Source organism: Ambystoma mexicanum, chromosome 9, assembly GCF_040938575.1.
Source record: "Ambystoma mexicanum isolate Mex_15411 chromosome 9, UKY_AmexF1_1, whole genome shotgun sequence".
Lineage (NCBI taxonomy): Eukaryota > Metazoa > Chordata > Amphibia > Caudata > Ambystomatidae > Ambystoma > Ambystoma mexicanum.
Window position 1 is genome coordinate 553,398,943 of NC_090931.1, and position 18,208 is coordinate 553,417,150.

Here is an 18,208-nt window from a genome sequence, read left to right on the forward strand (position 1 = left end):
ATATGCCGGCATAAGCAGGAGGACAATCTGACTACAGACAAGGGCAAAAAATTAAGTACAAATGACAAAACAGAAAGGCTAAGGAAAAGCAGTCTGCTGCCACACTTGTCCGATCCAGATAGCTCAGAGAAAAGGACTGATGAGCGAGGCTCAGAGGCAGGGCTTGATGCTGCACATGTGCTGGGGTCTGTGTAAAAAGAAAAACTTTTTTTTTTTTTTTTTGTTGCTACAAAACACTCTGGTCCTGTCCCGTAGAACGGAATGACCCACAACTATGGAGGAAAGGGGACAGGATGTAGGAGTATGATGGGTAACCCAGTAGACAGCTATTAATTGTGGGGTTTCCACAAACGGCAGTTTTGAAATCCAAGATGGCAGATAACCCTTTTAATTCTGCCTCTAAAACACTAAAATACACACTGGTTAATCAAGTTGGCACTAGCCAAAAAAAAACTTTTACAATTCACCATCACAAGTTCAGACCCTCCGAGAATCTACCCAAAGACGGAAGTTACAGGGCTAAGTCCAGGGGCCCAGACAGATGGTGTTTGTGTTTGGAGAAGAAGTTGGCAGTCATTTGAGGAGAGTTGAACAGGAGAGTGAAGAGAAGATAGGAGAACAAGAGGAAATTGGGTAGGAGACTCAAGCAGGAGGCTGGAGAACAGGTGGTTCGAGACAAGCGAACGAAGGTGGTAGAAGAACATTAGAAGGTGGTTTGAAAGAGTATTCCAGGACATGCAGGAGAAACCCATTAATCTCAGAACAAGGGGAAGATAGAAAATACCCCAGGAAGTGCTAAAGAGAATTTAAATCATCAATACAGGGAAAAGGTACAAAGTAACCCAGGGTGGGACAGGAAGACATAATAAAATCGATAGGACAGCTTGAGACAACCTTAGAAGGTGTTCAACCTCAGCTAGGAGCAGAAGTGGTGACTGCATCCCAAGAGCAGCAAAGAAGTGTTTACCCTTCAATCTTCAGCAGCGGACGTCTATAGACCTCTAGCCTGAATAACCTGCGATCAAACATGCCGTATTCAGTGAATCTCGCAGCAAAAAAGCTGCAGCAGAAAAAGCCAATTAAATAAAATCCATTTTCTACGCATTTAAATACGGGGAATCCCGCCCCCCCCCACACAGCTCCCTCATTATCTCATATAAATAGGTATTTATATGAGCTAATGAGGGAGCTGTGGGGGGGAAAGTTGGGCGGGGTATGCAGTGGTTCCCCCGTATTTAAATGCGTGGAAAAATGCATTTAAAACGGCAGCCTGTTCTGCCACAACATTATCACATAGAACCAAACAAGCTGCTGAGGAAAACAGAAATCCCAGGTTGTCTTGAAACGGATTGAGTCTAATATAGATTCCAAACCAAATGGCTGGAACCAACATGCACCCTGACCCTGGTCCACGGACATGCTTTTGGGACTCCGTTTTCAGCACTTACTGTTTGGAACAGTTATTTTTGGTCATTTTATTTTGGGATACTGGGACACTCGCATTCCTAGAAAGTGAAGTTAGAGGGGTAAGGGTTCTGTATCTGGAGTAAAGGGTGCTCAGACATAAAAGGTTGTGTCAGAACAATTAGGAGGCTATGCTTTTAACTCTTATTCTTGAAAAAGAAAATAAAACAGCTTACTATTTTCCTACACCTTGGACTCAGTCCTATTCTAATTAGAAACAAATAAAACGGGTGCTCGTCAGGAGATCTAAACATAAAACCCAATTACAATTTTTTTTATTACAAACTATTAAAAAAGTAAATCTTACAAATAATCACAATTATATAAAACATCATATTTTAATATACAATCTAGAAGTGTCCAAACTTCTAATACCAACAAAGGAGACCCTACAGTCTAAAATAGGATTGTGATTAAATTACCTATACCTGTATAAACAAATGTCAACATCAGAGATACACCTGATATTTGGATATTGTAACACATGATACAATTCACCCCTATACCCAACATTTATCTGTCAAAAATGCTCTATGCTTGACATTCTTCAGGGGTAATGAAACTCAATAGTATATCCTCAACATCTTTGTACACATACACATGGAATACACATATGGGTGGCAATGGTACTTCTACCGTGTTCCTGACACATTCACAGACTATCACAATCTGCAATGCTTTGATAAAAACCACTAAACGATAAAATCAATTTGTACACAATTACATACAAGCACTACTATACATCACTGGGTTCAATTTCCAATTAATCACACCCAATGAGTAAATTCTACCCACACCTCTTAACATCAGCCATACCTGTAATTTCTCAACCATCAGGATGGTCCTGAACGTAATCAATACGATGACACCATGAATGGGTCGACTCCAAAAGCCAAGGTCATCTACCTTCTACACGGTTATCATCGTTCTGGAAATAAAGATCAGGAAATGCCTCATTATGTTCCGACCTTTACTCCTTAATATAGTTTGTCATACACAACTGGTCCCACTCTCAATATCTAATCCAGCACACCCCATATGACAATAGTGCCCTGCACCTCTACATCGAATAAGGTGGCAGTATATTCATAACCGAAATTCGCAACACGCCATTGTTGGACATACTGACACCAGACCATCACCCAAGTGAAACAAGGCACCTATCACCAGCACTCATCAACCAGAGGAGTCTAACTGCTTACCTCTAGTCACAAACCTGATAGACTAGTCCGTCATCCATTGATGGAAAAAAGACCAAATCCACTTGTAAAGCAGAACCTGGCGTTCTGTAACTAGTCGGCCCCTTGTCCTCTGGCTCAATCGAATTCTGCAGGCTTCTCCCAATGGCTCTTCTGATTAATTCTTTATCTGACTCTACTCCAAGGGGTGGTCTATTCATCTCTCCATTGTCTTCCAGGAGGATTGAGGAGGGATGGAGTCAGAAGCCCAATCTGTCATTCAAAAAAGGTTTTTAAGGTTATAATACAGGTAGTTTCCACATATCCCATAAAGGTCTGTATGGTGGGGGTGGAAGGGAAGGGATGGGATGGGATGGGATGGGATGGTGACGTGTGCCACTCTCTGGGGTTCCCTTGTGCCATAAAAAAGGTGTGGGGTGGCACCTCCAGAGGGATCCCGCTCACCCTGTTCCTTGGGTGGTGTTAAGCATAGCAGGCTCACCTCCCTAGGGCAGCTCCCCCCTAGGCAGAGGTGACCATCTCCTTGGAATCATCACTGGTGTGAGCTGATCAATTTAGCAACCCGAACTACTAAGTACAATGGTTCCAAAAATAAAAGACTGTCCAATCAAGTTTATATAAAAAAATAGATGTTTCACCAAACAATAAAATGCAATCAACAAAAAAACTAGCAGAAAATACAGTCTTGAAGAAGGACACTCTAGGTATATAAGGAACAAGTTACTTACCTTTAACTCCTCTTCTCCACCATGGGTCTTGCATGGATTAGCATGCTCATGAATATTCCCTGTCAGGCTGTGAATGCTCTGTAAAAAGAAAGTGTCACTTTGAACTGAAAACTACTCGTCTCCTCTATAGCCTATCAGTGTCCTTTGGGTCATACTGCCCCCAGCCAATGACACTCGTCCTCCTAAGCTCCACCCCTGGTGGCCATCTTCAAGTTTGGTAGCAGATGTAAAGTGGCCATATGAACCAAGATTAGCCAGAGAGGGGCAGGAGGGAGGATTCACATTTTAATCCATGCAAGACCCATGCTGGAGAACAAGAGTTACAAGTAAGTAACTTGTTCCTTCTCCAGTATGGGGTCTTGCATGGATTCACATGCTCATGAATAGGATTTTACAGCAGCACATACACAACCACGGGAAGTGGCAAAGCTCACTGAAGCAATACACTTAACCCTGGAACAGACTCACCTCAAATAAACCGGTTGAGTAGCACCCGGCGACCCAGGACTTTTTCTTGGAATCCTTGTTGATGCAGTAGAATCTCCTGAAGGTGTGGGTAGACCTCCACGTAGTAGCCCTGCAGATGTCGAGCAGGGAACAGCAGAGAGAAATGCGGTGGCTGCTGTGATGGCTCGGGGGAGTGGGCCATCAGCCGGCCTGTAAGTGGACTATTGGCCAGACGATGACAGTGTATGATACAGCCGGAGAGCCACCTGGATATGGAAGTCTTAGATAGGCCCTTCCTATGTTCCACAGGTCCAAAATTGCCAAAAAGCGGAGCCGTTTTCCGAAAGTCTTTAGTGCATGCCATGTAGAACTTGAGGGCATGAGTAACATCCAGTGAATGCAACGCCCTTTCAGCAGGTGTAAAAGGGTTTCCGAAAAGAAACTGGCAGGACCAGTTGAGATGAAAGGCCAAAGGAACCTTTGGCATGAAGATGGGATGAGTCCATAGCACCATCTTAGTAGCGTGAAAGGAGTGCGGCTGCTTGCAGGAGAGGGCCTGGATCTCACCGACCTGCCTTGTCGAGGTAATCGCCATCAGAATAGCATTCTTCCATGATAGAAACTTCAAAGAAGCAAGATGCATTGGTTCAAAAGGATGCCCCATAAGCTTAATTAATACCACGTTCAGTTCCCAAGCTGGGGCAGGAGTCTTCACCAGCGGAAAAGTCCTGAAGAGGCCCTTGAGGAACTCCTTGATGAGCCTGTGACCACAGGGAGAGCTTGCCTGGTGCCCATGTGTACCAGAATATGGCAGCCAGATGAACCTTGATGAAGGCGTGAGCCAGCCCCGTCTTAGTCAGTGAGAGCCGATATGGAAGGAGCTGTGGAGCAGTTATCCGCAGAGGCCTAATCTTCTGCGCCCTGCACCACACCGTCAAGAGCTTCCATTTGTGTCTGTCGCAAAACAATGTAGAGGGAGCTCTGGCCTTGGCCAGGATTTTCTTGCACCCCAGCGGCAAGGAATAGTGCCCAAACTCTTGGGCTGCAAGAGCCATGCCGTGAGGCTCAGCAATGCAGGGTGGTGGTGCAGTATTGATCTGTTTTCTCTGGAGAAAATGGCGGGTAAGTGAAGGCAGCTGGATGGCCAGAACCACCGACAGCAGGAGAAGGCATGACAAGCATGATGATCATCCTGCAACAGCAACGTTTGAGTACTACACCTGCTGAGGAGATGACACTTGCGCCCGTTAAAGCTCCCACTCGTGACAGGACTGCAGCTCCTTGCTCAGTGAGTCTGCAGTGGTGTTCTTAGCACCTGCCAGTTGAAAGGGGACCAGGAACATGCCCTGAAGAATCGCCCAGCTCCACTGGTAATGGGCGTCCAAGGAGAAAGCGAGGGAAGCAGGTCCAGCCCTGTTTCCGGATGTAAAACATGGTGGTGGTATTGTCTGCGAAGATCTGCACCACCTTCTCCTGTTGCTAAGGCTGGAACAACTTCAGGCCCCAGAAGACCACCTGGAGCTCCAGGAGGATTATGTGCAAGTCCTCCTCTGGGAGCCACAGGTGTCTGGTGTGAGCCTGTCCTGTGTGAGCGCCCCCCCCCCCAACCCTCCAGAGGCGCTGGTAGTGACTTTAGCCTGGTACAGAGGGATCTGGAAAGGAGCTCCGCGAGTCAGATGTTGATGAACCGATCACCAATGAAGAGCTTGACGGAACGCCTGACTGAGGGCGATTTTGTCTGTCCATGTGCCTGTAACCTGCTGCCACCTGGCGTCTAGGAATTCCCAGAGGGGTTGGATCTGGAGCCTGCAAACGGAAACCAGAATGATCCAGGAGGACATCATGCCCAACAGGGATTTCATGGACCATACTGTTGGTCCACAGCCGCTGAACCTTACCTAGGATGGCAATTACCCAATCCTCTGAGGGGGTTGCTAGACACAAGATCATGTTGAGCTGGGCATCCAGGAACAGAGTGTTCTGTGATGGCACCACACAGGATTTCGGCTAATTGATGGAGAATCCAATCAAAGGCAGAAGGTGTATGGTCTCCGCCATGTGATGTGTTGCCAGTGCATGAGGGCGGGTCCATGTGAGCCAGTCGTCCAGTTAAGGGTAGATGTGTATCCCCCTTGCGGTGTAGGTGCGCTGCCACCAGAGCCAAGTATTTTGTGAATACCCGTGCAGCCAATTTCAGGACGAAGGACAGGGCCTTGAATTGGTAGTGCTGTCCCTGGACGACAAGACTCAGGAACCTGCAGTGTTTGCAATTAATGGTGACAGGGAAGTATGCGTCCTCCAGGTCAAGAGTTGCCAATAAATCCCCTTCCTCCAGCTGGTCAAAGCATGTGCTGCAAAGTGATGATCCTTAACTTTTGAGATTTCAGGTACTTCTTTAGGCGTCATAAGTCTAGGATCGGTCGCCACCCTCCTGACTTCTTCCTTACCAGAAAGTATCTGGAGTACACTCTGGAGCCCCGGAGGTGCAGAGGGACTGGTTTTATTGGCCCTTTTCACAACATGGCCTGGACCTCCTGCAGCAGTTGGGCCATGTGAAATACTTGATGAGCGAAGGGAGAAATGCTTGGGCACCCGTCTGGAAATTCTAAAGCGTGCCCTTGCTGAAGAACGTTTAGCACCCATTAGTCTGTGGTGATCTTTTTCCACTGCTTGACAAAGTTCGATAGGCGGCCTCCCAATGGTTTGCGAAAGTGAGGGCGCAGGTCCTGCGGCCGGTTCATGCCCGCTTGGGTGTCTGCGTTGCGGATGGTGGAGGACATTGGCCTTCAATGCCATAGGCCTGGGAGCAGACCCTGTAGGCTTCCTGGAAGGTGGAGCTGGAGGGCTGACGGCAGGGGGTGTTGTACCCTTTGGAGGACCTGGAACCAAAATGTCCACAACCTTGGGCTGCACGTCCACATGAAAGTTTGTGGCCTTCAGCCAACTCTGGCACTGGAAGGCCACATAATTCCACATCTTGTGGAACCCCGAGTCTGCCATGTCGGGCACATCTGTAATGGCGTGATCCAATGCCACCTTTCCTTCCTGGAATAGGGCCAGGGCTTAAGCCTTCTTGTCATCCGTGAGGAAGTGCAGGATGGGCCCCGAGCTTATACCAAAGCTGATGAATCGAGACAGGATGGCAAGGGCGTCGGCAGCTTTGATGGTGGCGGCTGCAGTGTAAACGATGTGCTTGCTAGCTTCTTGCCCTCCTGATCTGGAGGCATCATGGATGAAGAGGGGCTGGATGATCTCTTCCTGCCGGCGACCAACACCACCAAGTCTGGAGAAGGCTGAGACCGGAGACAACTGGGTGCCAAATCCAGGAACTGGTACTTCGCCAGCCTGTCATGCTTCGATGATGTGGTATTTGGAGCCTTCATGCTAGCCAAGCTGTCCTCCCAAACGTGGACCAACACGACTGTCCTCCTTTTTCAACGCAGTGCGTCCTCATGGAAGTCTTTCTTCTTTTTATCCTCCGGCTCCAGATTAAAGAGCTTGGCCGCCTTTGAGATTGAGTGGACTGAGCCAATTTCATCTGGCGGTGAAGGCCTGGCGGGCTCGTCAACATCTGGTGGGTCACCGTCAGCGGGAACATAATCCAACTAATCAATGTGAGTCACTGGGGTATCAGTGTTCGTGTCTGTGACCCCTCCTACCCTGGCCCAGGGGTGACGGGCACCATACTGGAGGTGGGGGGTGCAAAGGGTGCAGCCGGTGCAGGGTCCGGGCTGAAACCCCTTTGAGGGTCAAATGGCTGGAATGGCTCATGAGACACTGATCCATCCTGAGACATGGGCCACTGGCATCCCTCAGAGTAGAAGTCTGGTAGATCATCCGCAGAACTGGTGCATATATGCAGCGAAAAACCTCAGCAATCCAATGGAAGCTCTAGGAAAACCCTTGGTGGGCCTGGGAAGGTAATCAGAAGGTAGAAGCAAGCCTCACTCTACCCACATTTTTCAGGAAGGATGCTACAATGGGAATTTGCAGGATTGTAACAGGTGCCGCCGCCAACGGAGTCGGGACAGTTGACAGAGACCTTGGAGGCAAAGAGACCCTCAGAGTAGTTGTCGTGTAGGTGGAGACTAATATAGCTGGTTTCGTCGACAGGGTAGTTGACGAGGAGCTTGTTTACGAGGCGATTGTCAACAGCGCAGTGGTCTTGATCATTGCCGAAGTGGCCGTCGAAGTGGTGATCCTGGTAAACAGGGTTGTCGTTGACGGGGCTGATGTAACCCACCAGCCGGCAGGCACAACGTTGACAGATGGTGACAGACAAACCCTTACAGAACTTGGTCCTGCAGCTATGACGTCCGTTGAGGGAGTAGATGGAGCATGGCGTTTCACTTTCTTTTGGATTTACCCAGAAGGAGCAAGCTTAAAGGACCTCAACCTCTTCTGTCCAGAAGGAGTATGATCATGGGACCTGGATGAGGCATAACCGCGCATAGGGGCCTCGTCAGAGTTCTTCTGCTCAATCCAGGCCACTAACCTCCGGTCCAAAAAAAACCAGCAAAGAATCCATGTATTTTCAAGGAGCGACACACAAGTACTCAACACTAGAAACGTGCAGCAGAAACTAAAGATGGCCACAAGGTATAAGCTTAGGAGGACGAGTGTCAAGGCTGGGGGAAGTATGACCAAAAGGGCACTGATAGGCTATAGAGGAGCCAAGCAGTTTTCAGTTTAAACCGAAACCGCTTTCTTTTTACTGAGGATTCCCAGCCGGACGATGGGGAAAATTCATGAGAATGTGGATCCATGCAAGACCCCATGCTGCAGAAGCAGTGTTGTTCAGGCACTTAATTGGCACGATGTACAATACTGTGTAATAAGAAAAAGGCTGAGAAGGGGGGGCTTAAGTTGATACAGTCCCAAAAGTTGACCCAAAGGACAAGGGCTCTTCACAGTACCTTATTTGTGTTTTTAGGGGCTTGGCAGCATCTTGCTGGCCTTCTAGGGGTTCCTGTAAGAGGCAATAATTCGGCTTGTGAGCAGCGCGACTGGGTCCAACATGTGGTGCGGTCCAAGCAGCAATGGCAGGTGGCACAGGTGACGTCTGGGTTAGTGTAGCTCACAAGCAGTTCAATGTGGGAATCAGCACCCAGAGGTGTTCTTTCACTTCTGGTTTGCTTGGAGGCCTAATACAGGGTCTCCAGAGACAAGGTGAGTCCTTCGGTCCTAAACTTCCTCTCCATGGGTTTTAGCTGGCACCTAAAGGGGATCCTTCAAGTCCACTGAACAGGGTCCTGGTTCTAGTGAAGCTAGCAGTGGGCCCCTGGTCCAACAGCAGCCATCCCAACTGTATTTGGGTATAGTTACGGGACAGAGCACTCTTCTGCAGTAGATGCCTTCCATCTTCACCTGTATGACAGGGGACTTGAATGGGCTGCACTCCAAACAGAAATCCAAAAGTGTATTTCCTTTTGAAGATCCTCACCTTTTGAAGGAAAAATGACAGGGAATTGGTCTAAAACAAACCTATTGTAGTAAGTGGTCCAATCCCTGTTGCAACTAATGCCCTTTGCCTTATTTCACACCCAGAGTACTTTGCCCTGCAGGAAATTTAAGGAACAGGAAAAAGGAACAGTGCGCTAACAAAAACCAAGGTAGTGTGACCAGTCCCGACCCTATCTTCCCTCTGACTACTCTTGCCCCCACCCTCTTCCCATGACCATTGATTTCAAAGTGACTCCAGTGGTCAGTACCCTGGTTTAAGTGAAGGACTTTGTAATGTCACTGCTGTCTTTGTAGCAAAGTTCCCAAGGGACATTTGTGCCCCAACACATAAAACAAGGGTGTTATCATTCCTGCTAGAGAATCAAAGTGCAGCATCTTGACCATTGTTCCATAAGGCTGTAGTGGAGTCAGTCAAACCAGGAGCCAATTCATATCAGTCCTGTAATAACTGGCCGGGCTCACCAACCGGACACCGATATCAAAAACGCTGTCGCTGTAAAAAGTTATGATTGTAGCAGTCAGAATGCTAAACCATGTGTGTCATACATTTACGTGACACCAAACAGTCTAGATTACGCAATATTGTCAAAGTAGTAAGCAGTAATGTCAAAGGTGCAGATGGTTAAAATGCAGCTTCTGCCTACAGGGACTTTGTGTCCCAGCATCTGTTAGGGATGCATAGGTGACCTTTGAACCTGCTCTGCACCACTGCATAGCTGGTGCTGTAGATGTCGGAGGGCTGGTTATTGCAAGACACGTGCACAGTATAATTTCAGAATGAAACATTATGAAACGGGTAACTGATTACAAAGACATTACCATTAACTCTGTCTCTCTCTGTCTCTCTCTGTCTCTCTCTGTCTCTCTCTGTCTCTCTCTGTCTGCAAGAATTTTATGGGCATAAGTCTTATGAGAATATTTTAGAGCATGTATATGTTCTGGATGATCTGATGAAAACTGTATGGACATTCTAATGTAACTGATACCTAGAACTCCCCTGAGTTCTAAAGGTAGGCCCATTACAATACGGTTAACTTAGTTAAACTGTCAAGTGCGCCCAAGAGCAGAGAGTTACTTGTAGAAATACAGAGAACTTTATCCGCTCTCTGAAACCATTCATCAGGAATTAGCATTATTATCTGCCACAAACCCTATCAAAGGCAGGTATTCTGGCTGCCTCTGGGGTGTAGGTAAAGAACTGGCAAGTATGGTATGGTAAAAACCGATATCAACTGTATCCAAAGAAATAAGGATGACCACTGTGTATCTGTACATGACATTCAGAAACTCTCTGTGCACTTATCACTGTTGGGTATGTTAAAACGTATCTGAACAATTTTAAGGATCCACCCTAGCCATTGCATAATATAATGGGTGGAGGGGTGGTGATGGAAGAGTTCTCAAACGCTCATCAAAAGTGATCATCAGTCTGTTGCCCAGGCAACTTAAAACAGGAAATGTATTATACCCCCCTAGTATATTCCAGCAGCAACACCATCACTGTGCAGCTTCCTCATCACACTAGTCAGAATGTGACTTGAGAGAAGAAAAAGGATGACAGGAAGCTGAAAGTGAGAGACCAGACACCCAAATCTGTGCTTGGCTAGTCGGGTCAGGGAAAAGGTAGCTCGGGGAGCTTCGGCTTAATAGGTTCGGCTTTAAACAAGCAGAGTATCTGCTTTCTAAGTCAGGCCTGCCAACATAAAAAAAATGAAAACTGATGATTTTCTTTTCTGTTATCTAGATTTGAAGTGCTCCGGAATCCTCCAGGTCCAGAGGAGAGCAGTCTAAAGGCATTCAATCCTGAAACTCGCCAACACTTGAAGAAAGGGTGGACGTCTCCTCATGAAATAGAATAGACCAATCCAAATGACCAACTGAAAAGATTTGAGAAATTGTTTTAATGCATCTAAAATGTTATGGAGACACTTTTTTTATAATACATTCTTTATTCTTGCACTGTTACACTACTGGATGCTTTTGATGTGGAAGGTTTAAGTTACTTACCTGTAACTACTGTTCTCCAGCATGGGTCAGGCATGGATTCACACTGCGACCCCTCTGCAGCTCTTCTTGGTCATACTGCCACTTTACAGGTTTACCAAATCTGAAGACGGCTGCCAGAGGAGGGGCTTGGGGAGAGGACTGTCATTGGATGGGGGCAGAATGACACAGAGGACAGGGATTGGTTTAAAGGAGAAATCCAGTTTTTAAGTGAAACTGTTTTTTCTTTTACCAAGGATTCCCAGCCTGACGACGGGGACTATTCATGAGCCAAACGTTCTCCAGCATGGGGTCTGCCATGGATTCACATGCTCATGAATAACGAAAACCTAGCAGTATGACACTGCACAACCATGGGCAGTGGCAAGGCTCAACAGACTCAATAACTCTTAACTCTGCAACAGACTTGCCTCAATCCAACAGGTTGCGTAGCACTGCTTGGCCGACTCTTGACTGCTTGCTGGAATTCCTGTTGACGCAGTAGAACTTCGTGAAGGTGTGCGAGGACCTCTGCATAGCAGCCCTGCAGATGTCCAGCAGGGGCACACCAGACAGGAACGCCGTTGTTGCAGCGATCGCTCTGGTGGAGTGGGCTTCTCGGACGGCTGGGCAGCGGTCAGTTCGCCAACCGATGACAGTGTGATGCAGCCAGAGAGCCACCTTGAAATGGAAGCCTTGGACAAGGCCTTCCCATTTTTCACAGGACCAAAGTTCATAAATGGTTGTGAAGTCTTCCAAAATCTCTTTGTGCGTGTCACGTAGAACTTCAGGGCACGAGCAACGTCCAGTGAGTGCCAGGCCCTGTCAGCCAGTGACGAAGGCTCCGGGAAAAAAACAGGTAACACCAAAGGCTTGTTGAGGTGGAATTCAGAGGGAACATTCAGCATGAAAGAGGGGTGCATCCGCAGGATCACCCTCGATTGGTGGAAAGTCAGCTATGGCTGCTTGCAGGATAGAGCCTGGATCTCACCTACCCTCCTGGCATAGGTGATGGCCACAAGAAAAGCCGTTTTCCACTAGAGGAACGAGAGGGGCCCAATGCATGGGCATATTGAGTTCCCACTCCGGGGCAGGAGCCTTTACGGGCGGGAAACAGCCAAAAAGTCCTTTGAGGAACTCCTTGACGAGTCAATGAGACCAAAGTAAAGATCTCCCGAGGGACCTGGTGTAGCAGGAGATATCCTCCAGATGTACCTTGATAGAGGCATGTGCCAGTCCGGCATTGGCCAAGGATAGCAAGTATGGAAGGACCTGTGGGTGGTGACCCTCAGAGAGCAATTTTCCGAGACCGGCACCACGTAGCAAAACGCTTCCACCTGTGACCATAACACTTCAAAGTCGATGCCCTGACCTTGGCGAGGATCTCCCCGTCGTCCGCAGGAAACCCATAGACTCCAAACTCTAGGGCTGCAGGAGCCAAGCCCTCAGGTTCAGTGATCCTGGGTTGTGATGAAGGATTGTGCCTCCTTCTCTGGTGAGAAGATCCGGAACCACTGGCAGCTTGACCGGAGGCGACGCTGACAGGCTGAGAAGGTACGGATACCAAATCTGCCTCGGCCACTCCGGGGCGATGAGCATCATCTTGCATGGACACTGTCTGAGTGTGCTGAGGACTCATAAAAGGAGAGGGAAAAGAGGGAACGCATATAGGAACCGCCATTCCCACAGGAAGGAGAATGCATCCCCCAGGCTCCTCGCCTCGTGGAACCTGCTGGCACTTGGAGTTCACTGCCGTCGCAAACAGATCTATCTAGGGCCTGCCCCACTTGACGAACAGGCGGTCCACCTCATCCTGACGAAGCTCCCACTCATGGCATTCGATATTTCGTGTCAATGGGGACGTGAAGTAGGCGTCCCCCAGGTCAAACAACATCAAGAAATATCCTCTTTCCAGTTGGCTGAGCATGTGTTCGAATAAAACCATCCTGAATTTTTGGGACTTGCGGTATTTGTTCAGACGTCCTAGGTCTAGGATGGGCCTCCAGCCCCCCCAGCTTCTTTCTGACCAGAAAGTATCTAGAATAGGCTCCAGAGCCCCAGTGTTGCTGGGGCACTAGCTCCATCGCCCCTTTTCGCAGCATGGCCGTACCTCTTCTAGGAACTGAGGGATGTGCTGCTGGAGGGTGCCCAGGGAATGGGCGGTCTCTGTATCTGCTTTGATTGCCTGGAGGGGCTGGTCTACTACTTTCCCAAATATGTTCTCTTTGTCCAGCACCTTTGCTTGGACCTCCTGGTGGAAATTTGTGGCCTTCACCCAGCCTTGGCGACGAATGCAGACGCCATTCCCCATTTGCCGGAACGACTTCCTATGCCAGTGTGCTGGCGTGATCAGACGCTAGTTCCCCTTCCTGAAAGAGAGCGATTGCTCCATCTTCTTCTCAGGGAGATACTCCAGAATAGGCCCCATCCTCGTTGTCATGGCTGTATCGGCCCCTGTACTCGTGTCTGGGTCTGGTTGGGGGAAGAAGGGAGCTGCCGTGGTGGCGGAGGTTGAAATGGGGGCGTCGGATGATGCTTCCTGTTCTTTGCCAGAGGTTGATCGGGGTCTTAGGGTACCCCATGTGCCGGAGCCAGAGGCATGCTCATCTGGATCTCTGACACCAAGGTGTGCAGGGTCGACAGAATATCCAAGGAAATGTCCCTCGGCTGAGAAGGCTAAATAGGAAAACTAGACCCTGCAGCGTAGTCCTCTTCAACGTCCTCATGGAGCGTGTGCAAGGACTCCTCGTTTTCGTCCTCCATGGCTTGGGCCACAGCCTGGGAGGGCCGTTTCAGGGCCTCCACACACCCCCTCCCCCTCTCCCTGAGGGTCTTGTACCCGGGCCTGAGCAGGGTTTACCACCCCCCTTCTGGTGTGCAGCAGACTTTGCCAAGGTCACTGCAGCGGTGTCGGGCCTTGGGGATAGTTACACCTTCTGAGCTGCGGGGGGGTCCCTTTGAAGGGTCAGCACCCTTAGCTGTCGTGGCAGAAGCAGTCACCAACTCCGTCGCCGATGAGGTCAGCCTGTGCCAATTGGGCCTGCTTGGGCTGTTTGGCCGCCTTCTCCTCCGTCCGCAGCTTCTCTGATTTCTCACGAAGTTTAGCAGGGGTAGATAACTTTCTTCAAGGAGGAGCTCGATTGCCGGCTGGCAAAGGAAGCAGACAGTGATGTCGATCGCGCCCTAGTCACCTTCCGTGGCGAACACAATGGACTCAAGACTTGCAGTTCTTGGCCTGATCTTGGGCCTCCATGGAGGAGGCACCCTCAAAGGACTTATACCGGTCCTGGGTGAGGCATGACCCTGATTGGAGCACGGGTCAGAGGCTGCGGCGTTGAGCCACGCCGCCTGTCTACTGTGCCTGTCCCTCGTCTTCTTGGAGAACCTGAGGCAAATTTCACGCTCCACCTCCGTGTCCGGTGCAGGCAGTAGAGGCATTGGAGGTGCTTGTCCTCCACAAACACGTTCCGTAGCCCGCATTTAATGCAGGGCCTGAAGAGGGACCTCCCCCCCCCCGCCCCTCCATCTCCTCTGTCATGGTCAGAAGGGGCGAAGTAGGTCCTATGGCCTTCTAAAATCTTCGACGATCTTTGCCCATAAGGGGCGCTGAAATTCTTCAACAAAGGGTCCCCACTGTCAGCAGATGGAGAACAGAGCACACAGGCTCCTTTGAAACAAAAATATTACTTTTTCCGTCGAAAACCATGAAAAAACATACAAATAGCTCTCAGAGCAAACTCGAGGACTCACAACACTGAAGCGTGCGATAAAAATCCGACGATGGCTGCCAGAAGAGGGGCTTAGGGAGAGGACTGTCATTGGATGGGGGCAATATGACCCAGAGGACAGATTGGTTTAAAGGAGAAACAGTTTTTAAGTGAAAGTTTTTTTTATTTTGGTTTTTTTTTTTACAGGTTTCCCACCCTCATGACAGTGAATATTCATGAGCATGTGAATCCATGCCAGACCCCATGTTGAAGAATAGCATACACATCTTACCTGTAAACCTTTCCCTTCACAACAGATGTAGGAACATTACATATCTGATTACAAATGTTTTATTTAAGAAGCAACATGGCTTACATATTTGTGTGGATAAAGAGGAGGTGCTGCTTCAAAATAACATCTCAAAATAATGTGGGTATAAAAATGCAGTTATTTCCAAGCACTGCACAATTGTAAAACTCAATTAGGTCATGCAAGCTAACATATTGTGAAAACAGAAAATCATATGGGCAATCCTATTGACATTTTAAAAAAAGAGAGACAGTCTGAAAATCAAGATGGACTGGCGCATTGTTTACTTACACAGTATTTAAGGTCACAGATGTTTATGTCGACACCAGCTGACCTCTTTAGGTTTCCATCATGTGACACCACGACTTGTTCATCTTTGGTTATGTGGCAGTCAAGTTCCAACATATCGGTCCCTATGTTGTGAACTGCACTGTGCAACAAGGACAAGGAAACAAAATGCATTAAACAAAAAGACATTCTGGGGTCATGTGCTGTTAATCTAAACAAAAGGGGCATTCTGCTTCAATTTTACTTAGCTTTTCATTTAGAAAATTGATATGTGAGAAAGGAGCCATTTCATGCCTTTGCTGTGGTGGTTTATCAAAAGCACCTTATTAACAAGCACGGATACTCCTACATCATGAACATAGATCTCAAGTGGCAAATCCCAAGTGAATTTCAAACCCTTCCATACTATACAACATGTTGGAGAGCTTTCCTTTAAAATATCTGGGGAACCAAAGATATTTTTACACCTATACCACTTTTATGAAATATGGTCTTGTGCAGGTTATGTCTAATTGGCCAAAGATCATTTAGGTTGATAGATTAAAAGGGTGGTTATAACAATTGGTTTGTGAGGTCTTATCTCAGGGTAGAATGGCATGTTTTTTTTCCAACATCACTTTATTGTTTTCATATAAACAATAATATTAAAAAACAACAATGCTTCACAATCCGCTTAAAGAATGAAATTACAAAGATACTAGAGCATCATAAACAATACAGCTCAAACAAGAAACCAATCTTAGTGAAGCATAACCGGCAAGTCAACAACGAACAAACAAACCAACAAAAAAAAATAATAAATAAAATAAAAAATAAAAAAAGGAACCCCACCTTTTCCACCACAACCACCTAAACCATCCCATCAATCATATAAAGCCATAAAGGGATCCCAAAGATTCAAATAATCATCATCTTTATCTTTGTTATGAAATGAAACCTCATCATACTGAGCCAAAACATGTAATTCCATCAACCATTCATCTACATTAGGTTTCTTCCTCGATTTCCAGACCCTAAGTATTAGCTTGATAGCCACCATTATGGCCCTATCAATCCAACAAGAATGTTTCCTAATCCGAACACCCCTGTCCTTACGGGAAAGTAGTATAATATTCACTGCCGACCTCTGCAAAACCACATCATAAATCAAATCAATCCTATCTAACACCGCCGTCCAATACTCCAGCACTCTCGGGCAATCCCACAACAAATGCAATAATGTACCCCTATCATTATTACAGCCCCAACACAAATCATCCGTCCGGAGCCCCAGTCTAAACATCTTAACCGGTGTCCAATACAACTTTCCAATAATGTTTTGTCGAATCAAACGTAAACCCATGTCAGGACCCAATGTCAAATGAACCCTCAAAATGTATTTCCACTCCAACTCAGAAAGTTCAACCAGAACATCGTCCGACCATACAGATCTTAATCTAGACCATGCCCCCTGGAGTTTCTCTTCAATAGGCATAAATTGCATATAGGTACGTACCCCGTATTCCGGACCTTCCAATAAAGTACAAATCTCTGGTTTATTCCCAATAGAACCATCAGCCAATTCCGATCTATTATTTACCATAATCTCTAAAGCTAAGTACCTACGCAACTCAGACCGCCTCAGACCATACCTATTTGTCAATTCCTCAAAAGTCAGCAACCTATCGCCATCCAACACATCTGCCAGTTTCATAATACCCTTGTTAACCCAACTGAGCCAATTCAAGCATTTATTATCAATCTGCAAAGCAGTATTGTACCATATAGAGGCATCCCTACTGAAACCATAGCTCACTCCATTATCTCGAAACCATCTTCCAAGCACATGTCTAGTAGCCACAATCGGGCGTAACTTCAATCTGTTAACTAGAGCTATAATGTGAGAGGCAGAGCCTGCCTACTGAAGTGCTATTAGCCAGAGGCATTGCACCTGCAAGGGGAAAGGGATTATCTGAACGGCTATTATTCAGCCATTTACTAAGATGTCTGAATATGATTAATGGGTTGATCATCGATACACTTACATTTTTTTTTTAAACCTAACTTTTGCAATCAGACTTTTTGAAATAAGGAGTAAATAAAACCTTAATATAACATCCTAAGATTGTTTCCAGCCATTTTATTGATACATTAAGATGGAGATACAAAACACATTTTCAACCAATATAATTTCCATCAGGTTATGTTGCTAAATGTTCCCCTTGCACTGCTTTGGACCAAAAATGACACATTAATAAAGGTTTTCCAGCGTACGAAATCACAGTGTATACTTAAAGACTGGAACAAATCCAAGGGCGCAGAGTCAGGTAGGACAAAACATGGTGCTGCATGATAAAGAATGGGCAGTCAGGTGAGGCAGAACGTGCTGGGAGTCCTTCTGAGAATATACATTAGATTTTCAATCGTCAATATGTCAACATAAGCCGAGTTTCAACAACCACAAATTTGCTATGTGGAGGGGGGGCGTTCCACATCAAGACTCTACACAATTTAGCAGCTATAAGCATGTCTGAAATCAGCCTGATGAAACAAGTGTTGACCAGTTTCCTCCTGTTTTCCTGCCCCAGAAGAATGTGAACAGAATCCTGGTCATAGCATCCAAGTACTGAGCAAACCTAC

At 47.1% G+C, this 18,208-nt stretch overlaps 1 protein-coding gene across 1 annotated transcript in view; it reads right to left on the bottom strand.

The window, feature by feature from the left end:
• Positions 1 to 18,208, bottom strand: part of GDPD1 (glycerophosphodiester phosphodiesterase domain containing 1) — a 995,260-nt gene that overhangs the window by 735,383 nt on the left and 241,669 nt on the right. The window contains exon 3 of the mRNA XM_069615147.1: positions 15,593 to 15,731. Within this exon, the coding sequence (XP_069471248.1) occupies positions 15,593 to 15,731 (139 nt within the window). The remainder of the gene's footprint in view (positions 1 to 15,592; positions 15,732 to 18,208) is intronic.